The sequence below is a fragment of the Podarcis melisellensis genome (assembly GCF_964234715.1).
Source record: "Podarcis melisellensis genome assembly, chromosome: 1".
NCBI lineage: Eukaryota > Metazoa > Chordata > Lepidosauria > Squamata > Lacertidae > Podarcis > Podarcis melisellensis.
In genome coordinates this window covers 129,683,451-129,707,046 of record NC_138528.1, presented here as the reverse complement: position 1 = coordinate 129,707,046, position 23,596 = coordinate 129,683,451, and the positions used below count along the sequence as shown (strand labels likewise).

Below are 23,596 nucleotides of genomic sequence, written 5' to 3'. Positions count from 1 at the left end.
AGGAGAGCGGTGGATCACATGCTTTGCAAATGGAGGAACCCAGATTTGATATGTGGCCCTGAAGAGCTGCTGCCATCCAATGCTGGGCTCGGTGATAAATAGACTAACCTAGTGTAAGACTGTATCTATACTGGTAACGTCCGGATCAGGCGACTGCAATGCATGCCACATGGGGTCCCTTTTGCCGACTTTAAAAAGGTAAAGGTACCCCTGCCTGTGCGGGCCAGTCGTTTCCGACTCTAGGGTTGTGCGCCCATCTCACTTAAGAGGCCGGGGGCCAGCGCTGTCCGGAGACACTTCCGGGTCACGTGGCCAGCGTGACGAAGCTGCTCTGGCGAGCCGGCACCTGCGCAGCGCACGGAAACGCCATTTACCTTCCCGCTATGAAGCGGTACCTATTTATCTACTTGCACTTAGGAGTGCTTTCAAACTGCTAGGTAGGCTGGAGTTGGGACCGACAGACGGGAGCTCACCCCGCCGCGGGGATTCGAACCACCGACCATGCGATCAGCAAGTCCTAGGCACCGAGGTTTTACCCACAGCGCGACCCGCGTCCCATTGCCGACTTTAAATGATCCCAAATTCTGCTGTTAGAATGTTGACTGGGCCTTGCTAAAGGAAACCTCTCACCAGCCCTTGAGCATCTTCACAGTCTGCCAATCCATTTTGAAGCGAAATTCTAAATGCTTGTGCTTATCATTAAAATCCTATACAGCTTTATGACACCAGAACAATTTTTAAGGTTGAGATCTTTCTCTAGGTGTTTTGCTGGCCTGCAGAGGTTAGCAGGGTTGCAGCTAGACAAAAAGTCTTTTCAGCTGTGGTACACTACATATAGAATGTTCTCCCAAGGGATGTTCAGCTAGCACCTGCTCTTAATGCCTTTCCAACTGCAAGTTTGGTCCTTTGTATAGATGCCCAGACTCAGGCCTATTAATATCTGTTTCTAGGCCATACTACAGGGTGACAGAATGCTAGAAACTAGTAGATATCATGAATGGTGGCATTGGACAAACAAACAGGAGTATCACATCACATTTCAAGCATTAGTGCTCTCTCTCCTCTAGAAGCTATAATAACTTTGCTACCCCCTCCCATGCACTTCACATTCTGACATGCTTTACGGGGCAGAACCCTTGACACCTCTAAACCCTGGAGCTATGAGCAACAGAAGTAATTAATTATAATATTGTGGCTACAATTTAATAGATAGCAGATAGGATGCCACGGAAGGGGAGAAACTACATGGAAAACAGGGTGGGAAGTCGATAAAAATAAAAGACAAAATTGTGTTTTGATTGTACACACTGAAAATGCTGAAACTTTTGAGCACAAGGAACTTTCTCAAGAAGATATATTCCATAGTTCTTGTTTTATGGGGAGCATCATGGCAACAGCAGTTTTATGACTTATGTGGCCTTAACATATGTTAGTTAGGCAACAGTCCTATTAAAGTCAGTGATTCATCGTTATCATGCACTTAAATTGCCTCAAAGCAGATGCTGTTAATATTAATAACCATCTCCTCAGTTTGTTGGAGTGCAAGAATGGGTAAAGGTTTTAAAACTTTTCCACAAGAGTTTCCTAAACATAAAGCATATTGCTGACATCTTCCTGCCATTTGCAAGCCCTGGTGATGTGTAGAATTCTGGCAGCAGTATTATAACATCCCTCCTATCATAAGATACTGACCCACCCCTGCATTTCTGAACCTTTGGCTCCTCATCAGCCACCCACAATGGACAACTAAAATAAAGAGGTGCTAATACCCTTTCACATTCGGAGAGGATAGAGTCAGAAACAATGGTGTGCTGTTGCCATTATGGGATTTCAGATATCACTTGTCATAAAACATCTGATTTGACTTATTATTTCCATTCCTTCTGGTTTAATCGGAGCATGAAAAATACTAGGTTGCAGGTTACGCAAGAGCTACAATAAAAGTGAATTACTATTCTAACTTTTACAAATGATGCCTCCGAGAAATGCAAAGTCCTTACTTACCAAGTGAACAAATGCCACTTTAATGGCAGCATCTATATCCAAACTAATTTTGAACAAAATTACAAAAATATTCAGGAGAAAGTAATAATAAAGACCTCCAAGCCAAGAAAGCCACCACCACTCGTGGCTCTATTTTACCTATTTTAACATGGTGAGAACAGTGGCTGCAGGGATTCACTGACCTTTGGGTCCTGGATTTGGGTCAGGAGGTGAATGGAATTGTGGGGGCCTTTGGATTTGGAGGAACTTTGAAACATGTCTTGAAATATTATATGGACCTTAGTTTTAACTATGGAGTTGGCTGACCTGTCGAGAAGGAATAAAAGCATTGTTAGGTCGGAGTCTCCCCGAGATCTGCTCTTCAGCATCAAAGAATATGAAGAAGACCTGCAGAAGGGACTTGGAAAAGAGTTAAGAGCCTCGGACAGAAGATCTCCAGGTTGATGGACTATATGGAATTGACGGAAATGACTGGCAGAATCCGAGACCAGGGAGAAGAGATGGTGGAAGAAGATTGGAAAAGTTTAAAGTTTATATATAGAAATACTGTATAATTAATGAGTGTTAGAGAAATTGTTGGAATGGAATATTTTGGCTTTAGTAGAAATGTTATAAGGAGTTAAGCATAAATAAGTACTTTAGCATTAATGGAAAATAAGGTTTAAAAGATGTTAAGATATTTATATGACAAAAAATAGAGAAAGATGGAAAGGAATTGCTGAAATAATTAACAGAAGTGGGATACAAAAAGGGAGGTGAGAGGAGGTTGATGAAACAAGGGAATGAAAGATAGAGTAATGAAATGGTAAGATGTATGTTTTTTTAAAATGTTGTTGTTTTGTTTTGTTTAGTTTAGTGTGTTAAGGTTGTGTTTTGTACTGTTTATATATTGTATTGTATTGTCTTTTCCCCCTCTCTTTTGTTTTTTCTTCTCGTCTTTTCTCTTCTCTTTTTTTTTCTTGTAAACTTTAAAAGAAATAAATATTATTTTTTTAAAAAAGAGAACAGTGGCATGGCTAGAGGTGGGCGTGCGCCAGAGGCGGAAGGGCACCAGCCCAGCCCTTGCCACTGAAGTTGTAACTGCCACCAGAATGGCAACCTGAAGCTTTGGTGCACCCCCACCCCATGGTCTCCACCTATATACAGGCTGTAAGACTCAACCGTGGTGGCTGGTGTAACAGTGGGAAGAAGAGGAGGCTGGCTATCTGTGATGGTAGAAGCAGGAATTAATTACAGGAGGGATCTCAAAAGAGGCAAAACAGCTAACCAAAATGCATGCAAGAAACAATCACTGCAAGCCAATTTTAAAACAATTCACTGGCCAGCTGAAATCAGTTTAAATCAATATAATTGATTTAACAATAAATCATATCAATGAATTGATTTTAAGCACTCATACCAGTCTCTCCCCTCCCCCTTTTACTGAAATTCATTCAACAGTCCACTGAAAATCATGCAGACGCACACAGAGGAAATTGAGGGGTCAGGAGGAATGAGGGGGTGCACATGTCTGGACTCTGACCAGAAGTCCATGAAAAGTCCTCCACCAACAGGAGTGGGGGGTGGGAGGAGGAGAAAGAAAAGCCCGCAAGAAAACAAAAGGCACTTTAGAGGTATTTAATACTTAGCGCAGACCTGGCAAGTTCAGTACAGTGGTACCTCGGGTTACAGATGCTTCAGGTTACAGACTCCGCTAACCGAGAAATAGTACCTCAAGTTAAGAACTTTGTTTCAGGATGAGAATAGAAATCACGCAGCGGCAGCATGAGGCCCCATTAGCTAAAGTGGTATCTCAGGTTAAGAACAGTTTTAGGTTAAGAACAGACCTCCAGAACAAATTAAGTTCTTAACCCGAGGTACCACTGTACAAAGGAAAACGAGTGAAAGGTACTGTCGTGTAAATACAAGCCTTAGCAGGGAATGCTGGGAGTCTCTTCAGTGATGCACTGATGAGCTAGAGGCAAGAACATGAAAACTAAAGACTTTTCCAGGAGCACAAAGATTTCAAACGTTCTTAGCAACAAGTTCTTGCTGCTAGTTTGTGGTGCTCATCCCACCTGGCCCAGGAGGCCAACACAGGAGGGGCGAGTTGGATTTTCAGAGTTCAGCACTTCTATGAATGACTTCCGGGTGGGGGAGAAGTTGAGGGAAGATGGACATGCTTTCAGTGATACAACCTGAACGGCTTCTTCCATGCCACTCCCCGGATCACAGACAACCATGGCCCACAGACTCCTGGTGTAAATAGCTGGTTTCCTGAGAGAGATTCAGTCATCCAATCTGTGAAATTCTCTCTCTATGGTCAGTGTTATCAAGGGAAGCAACTGCACGTGCATATCTCTAAAACGGCAAATGTTTGCATCAATAAAAGTAAATAGTTTAGTAAATGATTGAGGAGTCCCTTTGTCTCTTATTCCATTTTACTTGACATGTTCATCTACTTACTGGCTTGCTCCGCATTTTTTGTCTTTTCAGCTGCCTTCCATGCTCTTTCCACACCGCTCCATAGGATTTCAAGCCCCTTTCCCTGTCCAATTCTCAGTGCCTAAAATTCTTCCACAAAAGCATATTCTCTAGTCCTCCAGAAACCCCCTCTGCTGCATTCCCCACTCTGCTCCTCCATCACGCAACACTTGCACTGCATTCCTGAACAAATTTACTTGACAGTACATCTGAGGAACCATGATGTAGCTCTTACTGTGAAGTCCATTGAGAAGGAACTATGTAATCTACATTCTGCACAAGATCTATGTCCTAGAATAGAGGACTACTGCTGCTAGATAACGTTGATCTAAGTGCTGAAATAATGTTAATACTAAAGGCATCACTAGAAGAAAACCTTAGAAAGTAAGATTCTGGTCTGATGTAAGCACACTTTAATATTACCAAAATTAACTTCCAACAATTTCAAGAGCTGAGGCTCCCCCCTCCCCACAATAAATAATAGTTTGAGATCAATGGTTACACTCACAAAGAGCCTCTTAAAGTAACTGTGTACATACTGGGACCTTCTTGCACCCAAAAACATCCAAAACACTGTCAGAATGTACAGTAATAGTGCATTGGGAGAACAAAAGGACAGACACTACCCATTTCAGAGACAAGCTATGAAATGATGGTGACCAACACCTGAAGAGGGGAACAAATGAAGAGAGAAAAAAGAATGAGACTCTAGAGGAGGGCTGCATTTTAAATGGAAGCATTACGGACAAGGGTATGGCAAGAGCAAACTGCTTCCTTCCAGACAGTACTGAAGATGGCAATCAATACGATCAGGATTCCAATTCAGAAATGTTCACCCAAAGTTGCAGCATAATTTCATCCATTTACATCAACCACAGAACTATTTTTTCAGTGATGGCAAACATGCTCCAGAATTGCTGGCTTAAATACAAGCCACATATGTCTGAAAGAACCTAAACACCAATGAGACCATCATCTAGCTAACTGAAGCCAGATGAAGCTCTCTGAAAACTACACCCTAATATTTTCCCATCTTCCCCCAGAAGACCTAATGGGTGCTCAAATATGCTTTTAAACTGGTCGCTTAGTTTCCTTTTAAAGAGAAAAGGACACATTGCATACAGCAGTCAAAAACCGCCTAGACTAAGGAGACTTCAGGTAATTAAAAACAGAAAAAGCAACTTCAGAACCTCATTGTAAAGGAAGAAGAGTGTAATCTTTAGTGTGTAGTATCAGACTCCACTTTCTATGGAAAGACACTGCAAAGACTGACCCCCTCAGACTTACACCTTGTTCCCTGATCTGGGTACAATCCTTCCATGTCCTTTCAGAGTTCAGTTTCTGTTCCACCCATGACAACGGATGACACTCTTCTCCACTGCTGCATTTACAAGACATCAGCGTTGGGGAGGAGCTGCCTTCCTCACAATAAAGCACAAGAGTTTAAAACTGAATATATAATACTGCTGTGCAGCTGGTTGATAATCAGGGGGAATCAAGTGAATTAAACCCTTGCTCCAGCAAAACACACACAAAGATGAAATGCAAAACTATGTTTTACCAGCATATTCCATAATAGTGCATATATTGCAACATTCAACAGGACAAACATAATGTTGAAAGGTCTAGAAGTACACAGGATGCAATGGATGAGTGACTGGAGTTATCAGTTTTCCAGGAAAGCCACATAGTCAGTTAACCGAGCCAACTGCTGTTCATTGGGAATTGGCGGGACTGAAGCAGGTTCTGAAAATAAGGCACAAAATGGGGTGAAGATTAGAAGAAGTGGGAAGGGAAACTGAGTAATAGCCCCCTGCCACTGAAAAGCACAGAGAAGTCACATCTGAGGTCTGATCCATATTCAGTTAGGAGGCACTGCTTTTGAACTGCCAAGTGCAATGGGTCTCCTCTGGAAGGCAGAGGATGTGTGCCCCAGGAAAGGGTCATCTGGAGAGAGGAAAAGGATCTCTTTCTTGCCCTGTTGGGGGATTCACTCCCACATGGAAATCAAGGCCCAAGCTCAAGTTCTGTTCTTGTGCCCAAGTCTTACATGATTTTACATAGGTTCTGACACAATATGAGTACATAAATTAGATGGCGTAGATATAAAACCAGCTTGTGTGGTGCCTTGAAGACTAACAGTTGTATTCAACATAGCACTAAGTAATTAGTTCTGCCAATGAAAGGGATTTCTTGCTCCTGCAATGGAATGTCCCCCTCCCTCTCTTTCCCCTCCAAATCTGTTTGAGAAGTTCACCCAACCATTTGCAGCAGATCTGGGGAGGTCAAGGGGTGGGGGGTGGGGAGTCCTATTGCACTGACCAGATGAGGAAGGAGAAGGCCACCCAAACACATCTATTATGGCATATGCTTTTGTGGACCACAGTCCACTTCATCAGCAAGCAAACATACATAGGACTAAGGCAGGCAGAGGGGAGTGAGGCCAGAGAGAATTGAAATCTAAGGCCAAACAGCGATGATTACCTAAAGGCAAAATAAACTACAGTCATCAACAACACAGTGCCATCACAACAAGGCAGTGTTGGTGATTGCACAACTTTGTGTTATCGACAACAATACTTTGTTAACTGGCTACTGTGATTATTGCCCCTGCTTTTGCATTTCATTTCCCAGACTCACTTTCCAATACTTGTCTTACAATTAAATGCATACATACTTGCCAATACTTCCTGCATCTGAAAGAATATGCCATAATAAATTTGTTTGAGTATAATTTAGCTGGATGCAATCTGAGTAGACCCATTAAAATTAACAGACCTAAATTAGCTGTGCCCAGTAATTTCCATGGGCCAACTCTGGATAAAAACAATGCTGGATCCAACCCATACCTTTTAACTGTGCTGTTTTTGCCATGGCAGACTACCACCCTCTAGACAGAACTCATGAATGAACACATACCTGATAACGGGTGAAATCTGTTGAATGAAGGCTCTTGGGGACCTGAGACAGAGATACAAAATGACATTTATAAATTGTTCAAGGACCATTGCACCAAGAATGAGTTTTTATATGTACCTAATTTTACTGTGAAATCTTTTATAGAGCTATCCATTACTAAGTTGCTTACTTGCTACAGAGATTTTACTTGCTTTGCCTAAAAGCACTGCATTCAGTGAATCCTTTCAAACTTCTCATTAAGGCGTTCTTTTTCAGTAACTGACTTTATCAGTTGAAGCAGAGTTTACCCTGAACTCAAGTAAGGCATGTATCACACCTAGCATGACTGGAAGATACTAAAAATCAAATTAAGGTGTTCTGCAGTTTGGAAAAATCCCCAGCACTGGGTCATTGAGGCATTTACAACATTAATTAACTGCTGGTCAGAAATGATGTCTAGGACTATGAAAAGCCAGCTACTGAAAATGCTGCTGGTGCTAAGAAATGAACATTTTTTATGTTCTCAGTTGCTCACTCTATCTCTTTTCCACTTTCAAGATACAAAAAGAGTGATTCATCCATACTCCTTTATTTTAAAAAATGGCCATGATTTTAAAAAGAAATTAACAAACTAACATTGCTTTGGAACAAATAGCTATGTTACTAATATATATTTGAATATTATATCCAATAATTCTTCTCTTTACGTTATTTTCAAAGCACTGTTGCTGTCATTTAATACATCAACATACAGAGCTGGGACTATTCTAGCCCAGGTGAGCAGAGGTGTCACCCAGTGGGACACAAACCACCCGCTCTGCCTGGTAGCCTATTTCTGGTATGTCTGGGCCTGTGTGGCCCTGGGGGCGGAACAGCAGAGGCTTGAACGCCAGGAAGTCTGGGGTGAGGACTTGGAACATGGAGCCCCCTCTCCCCACGACTTTCCACTGCTGCCTTCCACAAGGAGCCTGTTCCCTCTTGGCCTGGAGAAGGGGGGCACTAGGCGTATTGTGAGGGCTACGAAGCTGTATTACTGCTGCTCCTCAAAATTCTCTGTGGGCAGCACCCAGAGAACTAGTAAATGGAGTTAGTCACAGGAAATGAGAAATTTTAACAGATTTTCCCCAAAAATAAAATTCAGCACCTGAGGGTTGAGAGATGTTCTGGAATGGAATGAGAGGCAATGCAGGAATCTCTATTGGGTAGCCAGCTCTTCCATTTGTAAGAGAGCGATTGTAAACCCAAGCCTGTGTGTTAGAGGGCTGGCTTATTTGCTGTTAATTACTTTTTGTTACAAACTTGCTTAAGAATTTGTGTGATGTAAGTATCACTACAGGAGCCAACACTGGCTGAAAAGAACACTGTAATTATTAACTGTTCTACAGCTATGCTCCATCTCTGACATAAAATTGTTGTAGGTTCCTTTGTTTTGTGGGGAATTCACCTCAAGGAACTCCTGTGGCTGTTAAAAGAAGCTAAAACTTTAGAAGGAGCAGTTCTGTAAGATTACTCCCTATCCCAAAGAACTATTCACCAATAAAAAACCCCAAACTGAGTTAAGTATGTACAGTGGTACCTCGTAAGACGAAATTAATTTGTTCCGCGAGTCTTTTCGTCTTGCGAAGCATGGTCAAGTCGCAACTGCACCTCTTCAAGCGGTTTTAAGAAAAAGGAAACAAACTCGCAAGACGTTTTCGTCTTGTGAAGCAAGCCCATAGGGAAATTCGTCTTGCGAAGCAACTCAAAAAACTAAAAACTCTTTCGTCTTGCGAGTTTTTCGTCTTCCGAGGCATTCGTCTTGTGAGGTACCACTGTATTATAAAGGTTAAGAACTAGTTAAAACAACAGCAAACAAACCTTAGAGAAATTTTAGTTGGCTTGGAGTACACAGTATTTAGCAACTGATCAAGCCTCACAACATGCCCTGTTTGTTCTTTGCTCCATTAATGCAGAACATTAGAACATGGGTAGGCAAACAAATAGCCCAATCGCCTTCTAAATACGGCCTGCGGATGGTCCGGGAATCAGCATGTTTTTATATGAGTAGAATGCATGCTTTTATTTAAAATGCATCTCTGGGCTATTTGTGGGGCATAGAAATTCGTTCATATATTTTTTTCAAAATATAGTCGTCGTCCGTCCCCCCACAAGGTCTGAGGGACTGTGGACAGGCTCCCTGATGAAGTTTGCTGACCTCTGCATTAGATTCAGCAACCAAATTACAAACTAACACCCAAGTTAGTTGTAATTTCAAAATGGCAACTACAGTAAGTTTTCACTACACTTTATTTGCATCACACAAACTGACGAACATATTCAACTGAGTCTCCAAAGCCAAGGCTAGTTGAGAGAAATTAAGGCACATTCTGTTTTCCTTTGCCTAAAAGCTTTTTAAATATATATATATATATAATTTTTATTAACCGACCAATCAAATCAAAACACATAAATGCCGAATTTTAAATTTTTGTTGAGGGGACCCATATTTCAAGATCCGAAGGGGGATTCTGATCATCTTCTTGCTACTGCGTTCATATCCAAATCAGTCCAGATAAAGTTCATAATTCTATCTAGTCTTATCTTGCTGTTTCCACATCTCATCTTGTTCGTACATTTTTTTCTTTTTTCCTTTATGCTCTCTTCTGATAATCTCCTTAAGCAGATAAACACCAATTATATCCTGTGTGGATTTTTCCGTTCGACCAATCCTCATATTGTGATGGTTTCCATATATCATCACTTTCATAAATAACATCGCTCTTTCCATCATTAATCTCAGGGTCTGTCGTTCTTAAGTCCCACTGAGGAGTCTCACCCACAGTATAAACTCTTTCCTCCTCCCAGACTCAAGTCCTCCGACAGAGCTTACCAATATGGCGACGGTATTTTTAACTGCGTCATTCCAGAGCTCTTAAACTTTCCACGCTTTTCTTAAAACATGCTTTGGTTAGAAACTTTATCTCCACACAGTCGTAAATCCACAGCTTAAGTCATTAAAGCGGCATTTATGACTTGTGGCCGGGGGGGGGGGGTCTTGTTTAATCACATAGAGGAAAGATAGAAAAGTTTTTTCCCCGTCCCCCATCCAGTCCCTTTGCCATACCGAGTCTTGGCTGTCTTCTCAAGATTGATTCTTGTTCTTCCGACTCGTCTTGTTTATCAGAGAACTCTTCAGTTAGCAGTCTTTACTCCCCCTCCTTCCTTGAAATATGTGCATTCACTTCTTCCTAATTGTTCCTTTTGAAGTTCTTGCAGCTAGCGGCGCGGATCAGAGACCGCGTCCAGGAGCGCCGAAATCCACAGGAGGGCATTCTGCCTAGTGCCCCCATCCCCTCAAATTTGGAGGTGGTATAGGGCACAGCAGGCAAGGGCAGCCCCCCCAATCCTGGGGGGGGTAGGGAGGCTATTTACTCCCATCACAGCCTCCTACTTACCCCCTGTGGGTCCGAGAGATGTTATTGTCAGCCCCTCCCTCCTTTGCCTAAAAGCTTTACACCCGCTTGCTTAATTAAAGCTGTCTGTGCCCATGAGAAATACGCCAAGTCATATTTCTGACATTACGTTTCAGGAATACCCCTTGCTGTTTTTTAACTTTGAATTAAGTACTGGCATGCAAATGTTAATTATCCTTTTAAATTCATTGACAGGAAAGGCAAGCAACAAAAATGTACCCAGACACAATGTCTTAATGGATCAAGAGCTCCACCTACCTGGCTTCTTAGGCATAACCATGCGAGTGGATGAATCTGCTTGCCATCCCTGATCAAGAACACCTAAAATGATTAAAATGAGATGCAAAATCATCAATGCCATACAGAACCTTCAACAAGGTAAATTCTGTTCCGAAAATTTCCTTACCTTCTGTGCAAGAAGCATTTTTATTTTACTATGCCCCCATATACCTTTTTTTATAGAATATTTATTAAGATTTTCAATAATAATACAATGAAAAAGAAAAAGAAAAAATAACAAAAATACAAAAATAAAAATAATTAAAAACACACAGAATTTCCATTACTTATTTTCCTTTAACTTGTTTCCTGGACCTCCTCCTACCTCCCTTTTTTGTATTCCAATTCAGATTGTTAGTTCAGCAAATCCTTACCATTAAATTTTTACCTATTTCTAAAACTTTTTTTCATATTCTCTTAAGCATTACAGCTGGAAACCACTTAATTTCTATCCAACATCATTCTAACATTCATTAATTTTACAATATTTCTGTAAATAGTCTTTAAATTTCTTCCAATCTTCTTCCGCCGACTCTTCCCCATATACTTTTTTGCCACAATGAGAGCAAATAAAAATCTACTTGAAAGCCAAAAGCAAAATGGGAATAATATCTGTTCAGCAGTCAGATGCCATTAAACAGTAATTTTAAACAGTGAAGTCCATTAATTTCAATGGGTCTACGCTGAGTGTGACTTACTTGGATATCACTCTTTGAAAACCTACACGTTTTACTGTAGTAGACCAGTATAAGGTTACTCCAAGGTGTGAAACACCAAGTTTAATAAAGTGTTTTTACACACACACACACACACACACAAACACACACACGTACCTTTCACTGCTTCTTCTATAGGAAGCCCAACAAAGGCTGCAAAGTCATCTGCACTTATTGAGGTATATGCTTGAGAGACCAGTCCAAATGCTCGCCGCCTAGTTGCATCTATTAGAGAGATAATTGGGAAGAATGATGAAAATCAGATGTAAAAAAAATGTTTTGCATGTTTATGTAATGAATAAATTGGGGGTTTTTAAGAGCTTAATGCATATGACAAACGCATAGCCCCATGTGAAAGTGGTTATACAGAGGCATTCTCAATGTACAGTGGTACCTCGGGTTACAAACATCTCGGGTGACAGACTCCACTAACCCGGAAGTAGTACCTTGGGTTAAGAACTTTAGCTCAGCATGAGAACAGAAATCACGCGCCAGCGGCATGGCAGCAGCGGGAGGCCCCATTAGCTAAAGTGGTACCTCAGGTTAAGAATGGTTTCGGGTTAAGAACGGACCTCCGGAACGAACAAAGTTCGTAACCATAGCCACCACTGTACCCGAAAACAACTGTTGCACATAGGAAACTGGTGAAGATGCAACCTTCTAAAATATGCTGGCTAAGTACTCAACTTGGAGATAAGTAGTCTTGATAAGAAAACTAAGTGGCCCTGAAGAAACCTGCCTTCAGCCAAAACATTTTGCACTTTTCAATATTTTAGAAGGACTCTGGGTCCAAAACCAGTTTGAAGTCCATATCACGATATTGATTTCATAATTTTTGACATGGCAATATATTGCAAATCATGATTTGTGTGTGTGTGTGTGTGTGTGTGTGTGTGTGTGCGCCCCCTATGCAAAAATCACAATGTGGGGGAAATCGTGAAGTCAGTCAATCCTTCTCTCAACTCCTGTAGCCCCTGTTAACTCTGCTGGCTCAGCTCTCCGCTGCCTCCTGCAGGCGACAGAGAATCACAAGAGAAAACACCATCAAAAATCACTGGAAAAACTGTGAAGCCAGCCAATGCCTCTTAATAGCTCCAGCCTTATTTCAGACATCGTGATATATCATGATGTCTAGCTTGTGATATATTACGATGCTGAAAACCAGATACTGCCCAGCCCTCTGGGTTATATCTACCTATGGCATACTTACGACTAAGTCCACTGATTTCAATGGGACTACTATGAGTAAGATTTTATCATCAAGTACGACCCTCTATCAAGAGTTTGACTTTGATACCATTCTGAGGCTTCAATGGGACTACAAACAAGTTGTGCTACCTTAATTTACAGATTACAATACAAGTAAGAATTTGCCAAATATGGCCACAACAAAACAAAGGAATCCAAACATGTATGTTGCCTGAGCTGCAGTGGGCTTTTCCCATTCTTCACTTCAAAACAACCTGCCAAGAACTTAGCAACAAGTGGAGTAGCAGGTGATCCTGACCACCTTTATTTGTGGGAAAAAAATCCTGAGATCAGTGGGACGCACACCCACCAAACCAGAAAGTCAGTTGCCCTGTTGTTATCTTTTCATTCAGCAGCCTAACAGCCCATGGATAGAAGCTGTTCTTTACCCTGTTGGTGTGACTAATCATGCATCTATATCTTCTGCCTGAGGGCAGGAGATCAAGAAAGTGCCGGCCAGGGTGTGAATCATCCCTGAGAATTTTCCTCACTCTCCTGAGGCAACTTTCTTCCGCTGTTTCATCCAGCGGATTCAGGGGACAGCCCATAATATCTTGTGATGTATTCACCACCCTTTGTAGGCACTTCCTATCAGATGATGTCAAACCAGCATACCACACTGTGAGGCAGTATGAAAGGACACTTTCTATTGTTGTCCAGTAGAAGGAGATGATCAAATGTTGATTGACATCGTTCTTCCGCAGTAATCCGAGGAGATGGAGTCTCTGTTGGGCTTTCTTAACCACCTGGGTTGTATTTATTTTCCAAGTAAGGTCTTCACTGAGATAAACTCCCAGTAATTTAAAGGAAGAGACTCTCTCCACACAGCCCTCCCTGATGTACAGTGGGGCTAGTTCTCCCCTCTTCCTCCTAAAGTCCAATACCATCTCCTTTGTCTTACTGATATTAAGGTGCAAGTTGTTCCCTAGGCACCATGTAGATATTTTTTGGACCTCCTCTCTATATGCTGATTCATCTCCACCTGTTATTAAACCCATTATGGTGGTGTCATCTGCAAACTTAATAATTGCAGTAGACGGTTCTGATGATACACAATTGTATGCATACAATGAATACAGGTAGGGACTTAGTACACATCCCTGTGGTGTGTCAGTGCTGATTTTTAAGGAATTAGATGTTACATGTCCAATCCTCACTGTTTGTGTCTGATCTATCAGACATTCTTTAATCCAGTCACAGATGGTAGGAGAAAGGTTCATGTCAAAACTTCAAGTTTTGCTTTGTAAACTCTGAGTTATATTCAGACAGGTCTCCTTCTGTTTATGGGTCATCACTGGAGAAGGGAGAGGGGCGATTGTCACTCATTGTTCCTTCCCCTCTGCCACTTTCCATGCTGTTCTGGGGAGTCTCCCAGTTCTCAGAAAGAGCTTTTCAGGACCAACGTGGGTTGCAGGGAGACTGGTAAAAACCAACTCTCTTCCTCTATGGGCAGACTTCCATCCTCAGATAGCATTAGTCCCACCCCTTGGAAACTCCCAAAATAAGTCAAACTGCTTCATCATAAATTATCACATGGCCATATAAAAGCCAACCCCAAGTACTGTGTTACATCAAACTTGTACAGGAGACAAATCACCAGGCACTAAAATTAAAAGAGAAACAAACTAGCAAAATCTTTAAGGAAATGCTGTAACGTTCATGCAAACTCTGGTTTTTTCCACAGTGATTATGCATACACTAACAGCCAAAGCTTTTGAATCTGTATTGGAACAGGACGAAACAGCCATTATAAATTTTGTGCTGATTTTGAGCAACCATTTGTAAGAACACACTTTCCACACCAAGTGAAAATGGCTAGGGTTTTAGAAAGATGTACCTCTAAGTGCTTCCATGATTGGCTGAATAGATTCAGACCACTGATGTGCACCAATTGTTGTATAAATTCCAGGGAAATCTCTTTGCCAGATTCTCTGCCCCACCGACCAAATTGCACCAAGTTCAGGGTTTGCCTACAAAGAAAGGAAGAAAAATTATTTAGATGGGCAAGCCATTGATCAGCAGATGAAGAGGGAAAGGAAGAAGTCCACAACTATGGCAACTGGAGCGACCAAGAACTCAGCTGTGGTGGCCATGAGAGCTCAAAACCAGCATGTTCCCCTACTAGCAACTGAATTAGGTTGCCTCTGTTGCCTTGTCACAAACTCTTCCCTACCAAGCACTGAGCAGGAAGCAGCATTTTAAAATCTCTTTTCTTCCCATCTGCTCTAGCACCTACTTCTGTGCTTGATTTTGACTGCTGCTGCTTTTTGTGTATCTTCAGTGGAATCCTCCTCTCGTTCCTTCCCCTGCCCTCTCACGTCTCACATTAAGCATCAAGTGAAGCACAGTGCCCTCCATCTGGCCTCTCAACATCCCACTCCAGAAAATCAGGGGGGAGGGGAGGGAGATAATACATATTGCACTAACTCTCTTGGCACTACCCTCCCAAAATTAATTAAAGCCCAATATGCAAGACTCTCTAGGTCACTCAATCAGTTAAAGTGATTCCACTTGTATGCAATTTGTGAAGAGATTTGGCTCTAAAGTAAAATGGTTCTACTGCAATTGTTATTTCTTTGTGGAGTGTCCATCCTAAGGATGTTAACATTCAACATCCCTCCCAAGTTCTGTCAGCCACACTGAATTTTCATGTGTTAAATGCATGCTTAGAATCTAGTATCTCATCAATTCCTACCAGGCAAAAGCAAAATTCTTCATGTGCTCTATAGTTTAAGAAGCTGATGTGGAAAAAGAGGGTAAAGGTAAAGGTAAGGGTACCCCTGCCCGTACGGGCCAGTCGTGTCCAACTCTAGGGTTGTGCGCCAATCTCACTTTAGAGGCCGGGGGCCAGCGCTGTCCAGAGACACTTCCGGGTCACGTGGCCAGCGTGACGAAGCTACAACTGGCGAGCCAGCACCAGCACAGCACACGGAAACGCCGTTTACCTTCCCGCTATAAAGCGGTACCTATTTATCTACTTGCCCTTAGGGGTGCTTTCAAACTGCTAGGTGGGCAGGAGCTGGGACCGAAAGACGGGAGCTCACCCCGCCGCGGGGATTCGAACCGCCGACCATGCGATCGGCAAGCCCTAGGCGCTGAGGTTTTACCCACAGCGCCACCCGCGTCCCTGTGGAAAAAGAGGGACTGGGAAGTAAAACACATTTGCATGAAAAATGAAACTTCTTCTACCTAATCCATGGCGTACTCTAGAAATGAGTCTGAACTCAGACATGAAATACTCTGCATGGAGCACCTGAGATGTACAAACTTAAAGAGATAAAATACAAATCTATAAAATACAGCAAGTACCTATTAAACAATAGCAAAACGCAACCTCAGCAACCTCAACAGCAATAGAACATTTGTTCAGCAACCAGCAAAGGTGTTGCTTTTTAACTTTCACTTTTGGAAACACAACCCTAAAGTTATGCGTGACACCTCTGTCCTTTAAAGTATTGAAAAGTACTTACAGACTTAATTGCAGGAGGGATTCTTTTCCACAAATACCGTGCATTGTTCCTAATAACATAAAAGCGTCAATTTAAAGTATTTTTTAAAATGACATTAACTAAAAAGAAGTTTTTACTACTAGAAGACTATTAAAAGAGGCAACAATTCAAAGACAAGCAAAAAACATATTCCGAACAATGCAACACTTTTATATAAGCTGCAGATAACATTTCAAACAATGGAAACACACAGATTTCACAAATTTTCTTTTCTTTTTTTATCTAGCAGCATGTTCACATATGGGCATGTTTAGTCTTTATGCAGTCTATACTATGTACAGGAAAAAACATTTTAGCATATAAAGTTTCGCATATAAAGTTTTGGTACCTCTAATTACGAACTTACTTAGTTCCAGAGGTCCGTTCTTTACCTGAAACTGTTCTTAACTAGAGGCGGTGCTTTTGCTAATGGGGCCTCTTGCTGCGTCGCTGGCACACAATTTCCTTTCTCATCCTGGGGCAAAGTTCTCAACTCGAGGTAACTCTTCCAGGTTAGCGGAGTTTGTAACCTGAAGCGTTTGTAACTCAAGGTACCACTGTACAAGGTTTGGAACACATCTTCTGCACACTTGATAATTCTTGTAAGCCACACATGTGTGCATAGGCTAAGCTTTGGTAAAACAGAATGTTCTGTTGCTCAGGTAGTTAAAACAATGTGTAGCCCAGTGTAACGTGAAAGTCACCTGGCTGGGACTATAACCTCACACAGGGACTGACCAAGACTGGAAAGAGCAAAGAAATGAAGAGAAGGGGTGTTAACGCCCAGAGACAAGGAAGCTGAAGGTAGAGGGTGGGTTAAGGAGTAGACTGAGACAGATGAACGTGAAGGATGGACAGGTAGAGAATGAGGGCCAAAGAAAAGAGCAAGGAGGCAGCAAACTGAAGTGAGAGTTCATTGAAGAGGAGCCTCTGAAGGAGGTCTAAAATGGTTCAGGAAAGGCTGTATGCTGGGTCAGAAGAGAAGATAGAGAGAAGCTTGTTGATAAACAAGGTGTCTCAAGAAGTGTTGAAAGTAGTCAGGGGCCTGAAATGCAGACAGTGGGCAGAGCACAGCTGGAGGAGACATGAATCTGTAGAAAGCAGAAGGCGGGCAAAAGTACACAGATGCAGCTGTGTGGAATGGGAAGGAGCAGGAGACATTTCGAGGGCTGGGGAATGTGAGCAAGGAAGCTTATGGTAACTAGGTCTAGAGCTGAGACATTAACAAGGGGATCCTGCCAAGTGTTGCTTCTGTTGCCTCTGAAGGATTGTGACTGACAACTATGAAGGTCAAAAAGCAAGGGTGAGTCGGTTCACATACTGATTGGTCCTGAGCTGATATTTAGTAAAGTGAACTGTACCGGGTGAAACATGCTAGCTTTGTAGAAACAAATATTGCTATCTGACTTAACAATCTTGCCAATTAAGAATCTGCAAAATTCAATTTAAAAAGTGCAGTATTTTAAAATCCCACTGATTCTTTTTTTAAAAAACAATTTTTTAATTAAAGATTTCTTGGTTTACAAAAGTATGTAAAATGTATTTTTTTTCCAACTTACAGTGAGGTGGGAAAGTATTTGATCCCCTGCTAAATTTGCCCGTTTGCCCTCTGACAAAGGAATGACCAGTCCATAATTTTAATGGTAGGTTTATTGTAACTGTGAGAGACAGAATAACAACAGGGAAACCCCCAGAAACCCAGAAGACAAAAGTCAGAGATGGATGTGCATTATAATGAGTGAAATAAGTATTTGATCCCTTTGCAAAAGATGACTTAGTACTCGGTGGCAAAACCCTTGTTGGCAATTACAGAGGTCAGACGTTTCTTGTAGGTGACAACCAGGTTTGCACACATCTCAGGAGGTATTTTGTCCCACTCCTCTTTGCAGATCCTCTCCAAGTCAGTAAGATTTCGAGGCTGATGTGTAGCTACTTGAACCTTCAGCTCCCTCCACAGATTTTCAATGGGATTAAGGTCTGGAGACTGGCTAGGCCACTCCAGGACCTTAATGTGCTGCTTCTTGAGCCACTCCTTTGTTTCCTTGGCCCTGTGTTTTGGGTCATTGTCATGCTGGAATACCCATCCTCAACCCCTTTTCAATGCCTGGCTGAGGAGAGGAGGTGCTCACCCAAGATTTGACAATACATGGTCCCGTCCATCGTCCCTTCGATGTGGTGAAAGTGTCCTGTCTCCTTAGCAGAAAAACACCCCCAAAGTACAATGTGTCCCCCTCCATTTTTGACGGTGGGGTTGGTGTCCTTGGGGTCGTAGGCAGCATTCCTCCTCCTCCAAACACGGCGAGTTGAGTTGATGCCAAAGACCTCGATTTTGGTCTCATCTGAGCACAACACTTTCACCCACTTCTCCTCTGGGTCATTCAGATGTACATTGCCAAACTATAAACAGGCCTGTACATGTGCTGTCTTGAGCAAGGGGACCTTGCGGACTCTGCAAGATCTCAGTCCTTCATGGTGTAGTGTGTTACCAGCTGTTTTCATGGTGACTATGGTCCCAGCTGTCCTGAGATCATTGACAAGTTCTCCCCGTGTAGTTCTGGGCTGCTTCATCACCATTCTCATGATCATTGCAACTTCACGAGATGAGATCTTGCATGGAGCCCCAGACTGAGGGAGGTTGACAGTTATTTTGTGTTTCTTCCATTTGCGAATTATTGCACCAATTGTTGTCACTTTCTCACCAAGCGTGCAGGCCTACAATCTTGTGCCTGACATCCTTGGACAGCTCTTGGGTCTTAGTCATGGTGGCTACTTTGGAATCTGCTGGATTGATTGCTTCTCTCGACAGGTGTCTCTTGTACATGTACTGTAACAAGCTGGGATTACAGGTAAGACCTCTCCCTTACACCAGGTGCTTCTAATCTCTGCTCGTTACATACAGTGAAGATACCAGGTAGCCTGACATCTGGCTGGTTGATAGGGGATCAAATACTTATTTCACTCATTATAATGCACATCAATCTCTGACTTTTGTCTTCTGGGTTTCTGGGGATTTTCCTGTTGTTATTCTGTCTCTCACAGCTACAATAAACCTACCATTAAAATTATGGACTGGTCATTTCTTTGTCAGAGGGCAAAGAGGCAAATTTAGCAGGGGATCAAATACAGTGGTACCTCGGCTTACAGATGCTTCAGGTTACATACGCTTCAGGTTACAGACTCCGCTAACCCAGAAATATTACCTCAGGTTAAGAACTTTGCTTCAGGATGAGAACAGAAATCATACCACTTAGCTAAAGTGGTATTCAGGTTAAGAGCAGTTTCAGGTTAAGAACGGACCTCCAGAACAAATTAAGTTCTTAACCTGAGGTACCACTGTACTTTTCCCCCTCACTGTACATTTTCTACAGATTGGTTTCATTTCCTGAGACATTAGTGCTACATTAGGAAAAGGGGGGGGACAGGTGGAGGGGGGCATGGTGAGTGGAGGTGGAGTCGGGTGACAAAGCTTCTATTCTACTTAATGTATGTGTGGGATTTTGTGTCAGCGTTGTTTGTGCAGGTTCTCTGATGTTCACTTGTGTTCCTTTGGTGGTGAGAGAGGTTGGGGTTGGCCTAGGGTGCGGTTGCTTGTTTGTGATTGGCTGTGGTGAACTTTGTTTTCATGTGTGAGTGGGGTTGGACCTACGGGTAAATTTTGCAAAGTTATGTGCTTCAACACGCCCCCTCACACCCAAAAAGAATTCGCCAACATCACCAAGATAAAAAATTGCAGTACCAAGTTCAGATACCATGGGGTACAAATAAACAGAAACCTCAACAAATTATACCTCCACAACTACAACTCCTTGTGGTGACAAATCAACAAAGACCTAAAGAGATGGAACACCAACTTCACTCTCTCAGACAAAATAGCCATGATCAAAATGATGACCCTTCCAAAAAATCCCACCGATTCTGAAGGTAAAAATTAAAACATGTGCAATTCCCTCACTGAAAACAAGAGAACTTCAAAGTGTTTCACTATTGCTGTGTCACACTCTTGTTTAAAACAGTATCAATAAAGAATGTCAAGGAAAATTTTATGTTTACACAGGCATTTGAGGACTGAAAGATACTGGCAGTGGCCAACTTGGAATTAGTATCTACAATGTATGTGATTGCCTTTAGATGTATTTTTTTCATTATTTTAAATTGTATTGTTTCAACAGTTCTGATGATTGTTGCCATGTGTTCCTTTGGGAGGAAGGGTGCGTGAGAGAGAAACAAAGCAAAACAAATAAGCCTCCTTTTGTGCGCCTGTTCTGAAAACTCTTCCAATTGCACAAGCATCGCCCATCTCCACCTGCTACACGAAAGTACTGAAGAATTAAATAAAGCCCAGAGTGACCCTCTAGCAGCTGCTGCTTTCAAAGACACACTTCTTCTCAAGTCCAAGTATTAGAGGTAGAAAGAAAATAATTTCTACTTACATGTCGTTATGTAAAAGGTACAAAGCTAGGAGTTGCGCATAAACGGGCGGTGTTGCTATTCCTCCAGGGGCCTAAAAAATAATAATAAAAGCGGTTTACAGAATTAATGGCATCAATTTCTGCCATTCCCCCCCCCCGCTCCCCCGCCAGGAAGGGAGGCTGTTTGAATCCCTTGATCCCAGAGGCTGCCTCTGTTTTAACCAGTTCCTGTCTCGGGTTCTTCGCCGTCTCTGGAGCTTCTCCTGCGGAAGAGGAGCTTCTCCTGCGTCTGGACTGCGCAACTTCAGCCCCCGCGCGGAGAGAGGCCTCGCCAAGGAGCCCCCCAGGCCGAGAGGGGGGGGAGAGGGGAAGCAGCCTCAGACAACGCGCCCCCCCCCCCCCGCCCCACACACCTCCAGCTCCTGCGTCTCGCATTGCTCCAGCAGCTTCCGGTAGCCGAGGGCGCCGCTCGCCGCCGCCGCCATCACCGCCACTGGCATCTTCGCGCCCGGCGCCGGCTCCAGCCCAGGCGGAGGGACGGGTCCTCCAAGGCGCGCAGGCGGGCGCTTTCGCCGCTCTCCCTCGGCTTCCGCTTCCGGCGCAGAGGATTGACGTCACCCGCGCCGACGGGGGAAAGACGCCACAGAGCTAGGGAAAGTAGAGAAGCCTCTCGCAGCCTACAACTCCCATCATCCCCTCTGGCGGCTCTCCTCGCCTGGGGATGACGGGAGCTGTAGTCCCTGGACACCCCGGGACTCAGAAAGGCAAGAGGCGCCCTACGGAATTGCTCGGAAGAAGCTATGACAAGTTGGTGAGGCCTTTAGGGACAAAATGGGTCAGATTCGGACAGAGCTGGATGCCACCGTTGGAGCACCTGCTCTGAGCAGCCCTGTCTAGGGAAGTTTTCAATGTTTGATGTTCTATTGTATTTTTAATATTTTGTTAAAAAATACATTTGTCCAAAATCCAGAAGCCTTTTTGTTAGGTATAGAATAGAATCCTAGAATCATAGAGTTGGAAGAGACCCCAAGGGCCATCGAGTCCAACCCCCTGCCAAGCAGGAAACACCATCAGAGCACTCCTGACATATGGTTGTCAAGCCTCTGCTTAAAGACCTCCAAAGAAGGAGACTCCACCACACTCCTTGGCAGCAAATTCCACTGTCAAACAGCTCTTACTGTCAGGAAGTTCTTCCTAATGTTTAGGTGGAATCTTCTTTCTTGTCGTTTGGATCCATTGCTCCGTGTCCGCTTCTCTGGAGCAGCAGAAAACAACCTTTCTCCCTCCTCTATGTGCCATCCTTTTATATATTTGAACATGGCTATCATATCACCCCTTAACCTCCTCTTCTCCAGGCTAAACATGCCCAGCTCCCTTAGCCGTTCCTCATAAGGCATCGTTTCCAGGCCTTTGACCATTTTGGTTGCCCTCCTCTGGACACGTTCCAGGTTGTCAGTGTCCTTCTTGAAGAGATAGGTGAAGAGATACCAAGAGAGGATAAAAGCCTTTTTATGTCTGCAACGACGGCAGGGAGGATGCTACTAGCCCAGAGATGGAAAGAAGGAGATACACCAACCAAAGAAGAATGGCAGGTGAAACTGATGGAGTAGGCAGATATGGCAAAACTGACAGGGAAGATCCGAAACCAGGAAGATCAAGTATTTTCTAAAGACTGGAGTAAATTTGTAATTTATTTAAAAGACCACTGTAAACAGTTAAAATCTTTGGCAGGGATGTAATGACACTTGTAATGTGGAATTATTTGCAGTAATTATGGTTATATGATAAATGGATAAGGGTAAAAGATGCAGTAAACTTAAATCTAAATATGGAACCCATGGAGGGAGGTTCGAAGGTTTGAAGCAACCTTGTATTTTAATGTTTGAAATGCTTTTGTTTTATATGTATAAAATCATCAAAAACTCAATAAAAATCATTTTAAAAAGAAGACATTTGTCAGGAGAAAGTTAAGGGGAGTGCAGCCCTGATCGTTCTCCTAGATCTCTCTGCAGCTTTTGGAACTGTGGGCAACTGGAGGATACTTCAGTGGTGCCTCAGGAAGGTGTGGAGGGGGGGCACTGTCCTAAAGGGCTCCTGGGAATTATCCTGGGGTGTCCCACAGGGCTCCATCTTGGCCCCCATGCTATGTAACATCCAATGGAAGCCTCTGGGAGCTGTCATTAGGAGATTTGGAGTGAAGTGGTGTTAAAATGCTGGTGACAACTACCTCCATCTCTAGCCCTGGCTTTGTATGTGTGACACCCTCTGCCAGGCACACATTTGTGAATTCAATGTTTCTTCTGGTAATATGTAAATATTACCAAAAAACAGCCCCACCTTCTCTGGCAAGCCTTGCTCTCACTCACAAGCCCCTTATCATCAGTAAAAAGAAAAACTTGGGCAGGATTCATGTAACGAATCCTATCAGAAGGGCTTCTTCTTGTACAATGGGGCTCCCCACTTCCCATTACTTGACTGGGGTGCGTGTGTCAGGACCCCCAGAACATGGGTGGGACGGGGGTTGTTCTGCCTGACAAGCTGATATATTTGCGCAGATGGAACATTCAGCATGGTGCAGAGTTCAATCCCACCCCTAAAGTCCAGCTAATTCTCATGGATGGAGCAATTATAGTTTCTAA

At 43.0% G+C, this 23,596-nt stretch overlaps 1 protein-coding gene across 1 annotated transcript; it reads right to left on the bottom strand.

Moving 5' to 3' along the window:
* Positions 1-4,857: 4,857 nt before the first annotated feature.
* COPS8 (COP9 signalosome subunit 8) lies at positions 4,858-21,533 on the bottom strand. The gene is made up of 8 exons (XM_081899185.1): positions 21,371-21,533; positions 20,979-21,049; positions 16,531-16,579; positions 14,898-15,030; positions 11,930-12,037; positions 11,076-11,138; positions 7,387-7,428; positions 4,858-6,213 (listed from the first exon to the last, which is right to left on the bottom strand). Exons 1-8 carry the CDS (start codon positions 21,455-21,457, stop codon positions 6,134-6,136), a joined length of 633 nt encoding a protein of 210 aa, XP_081755311.1. The 5' UTR covers positions 21,458-21,533; the 3' UTR covers positions 4,858-6,133.
* Between the last annotated feature and the right edge of the window lie 2,063 nt (positions 21,534-23,596).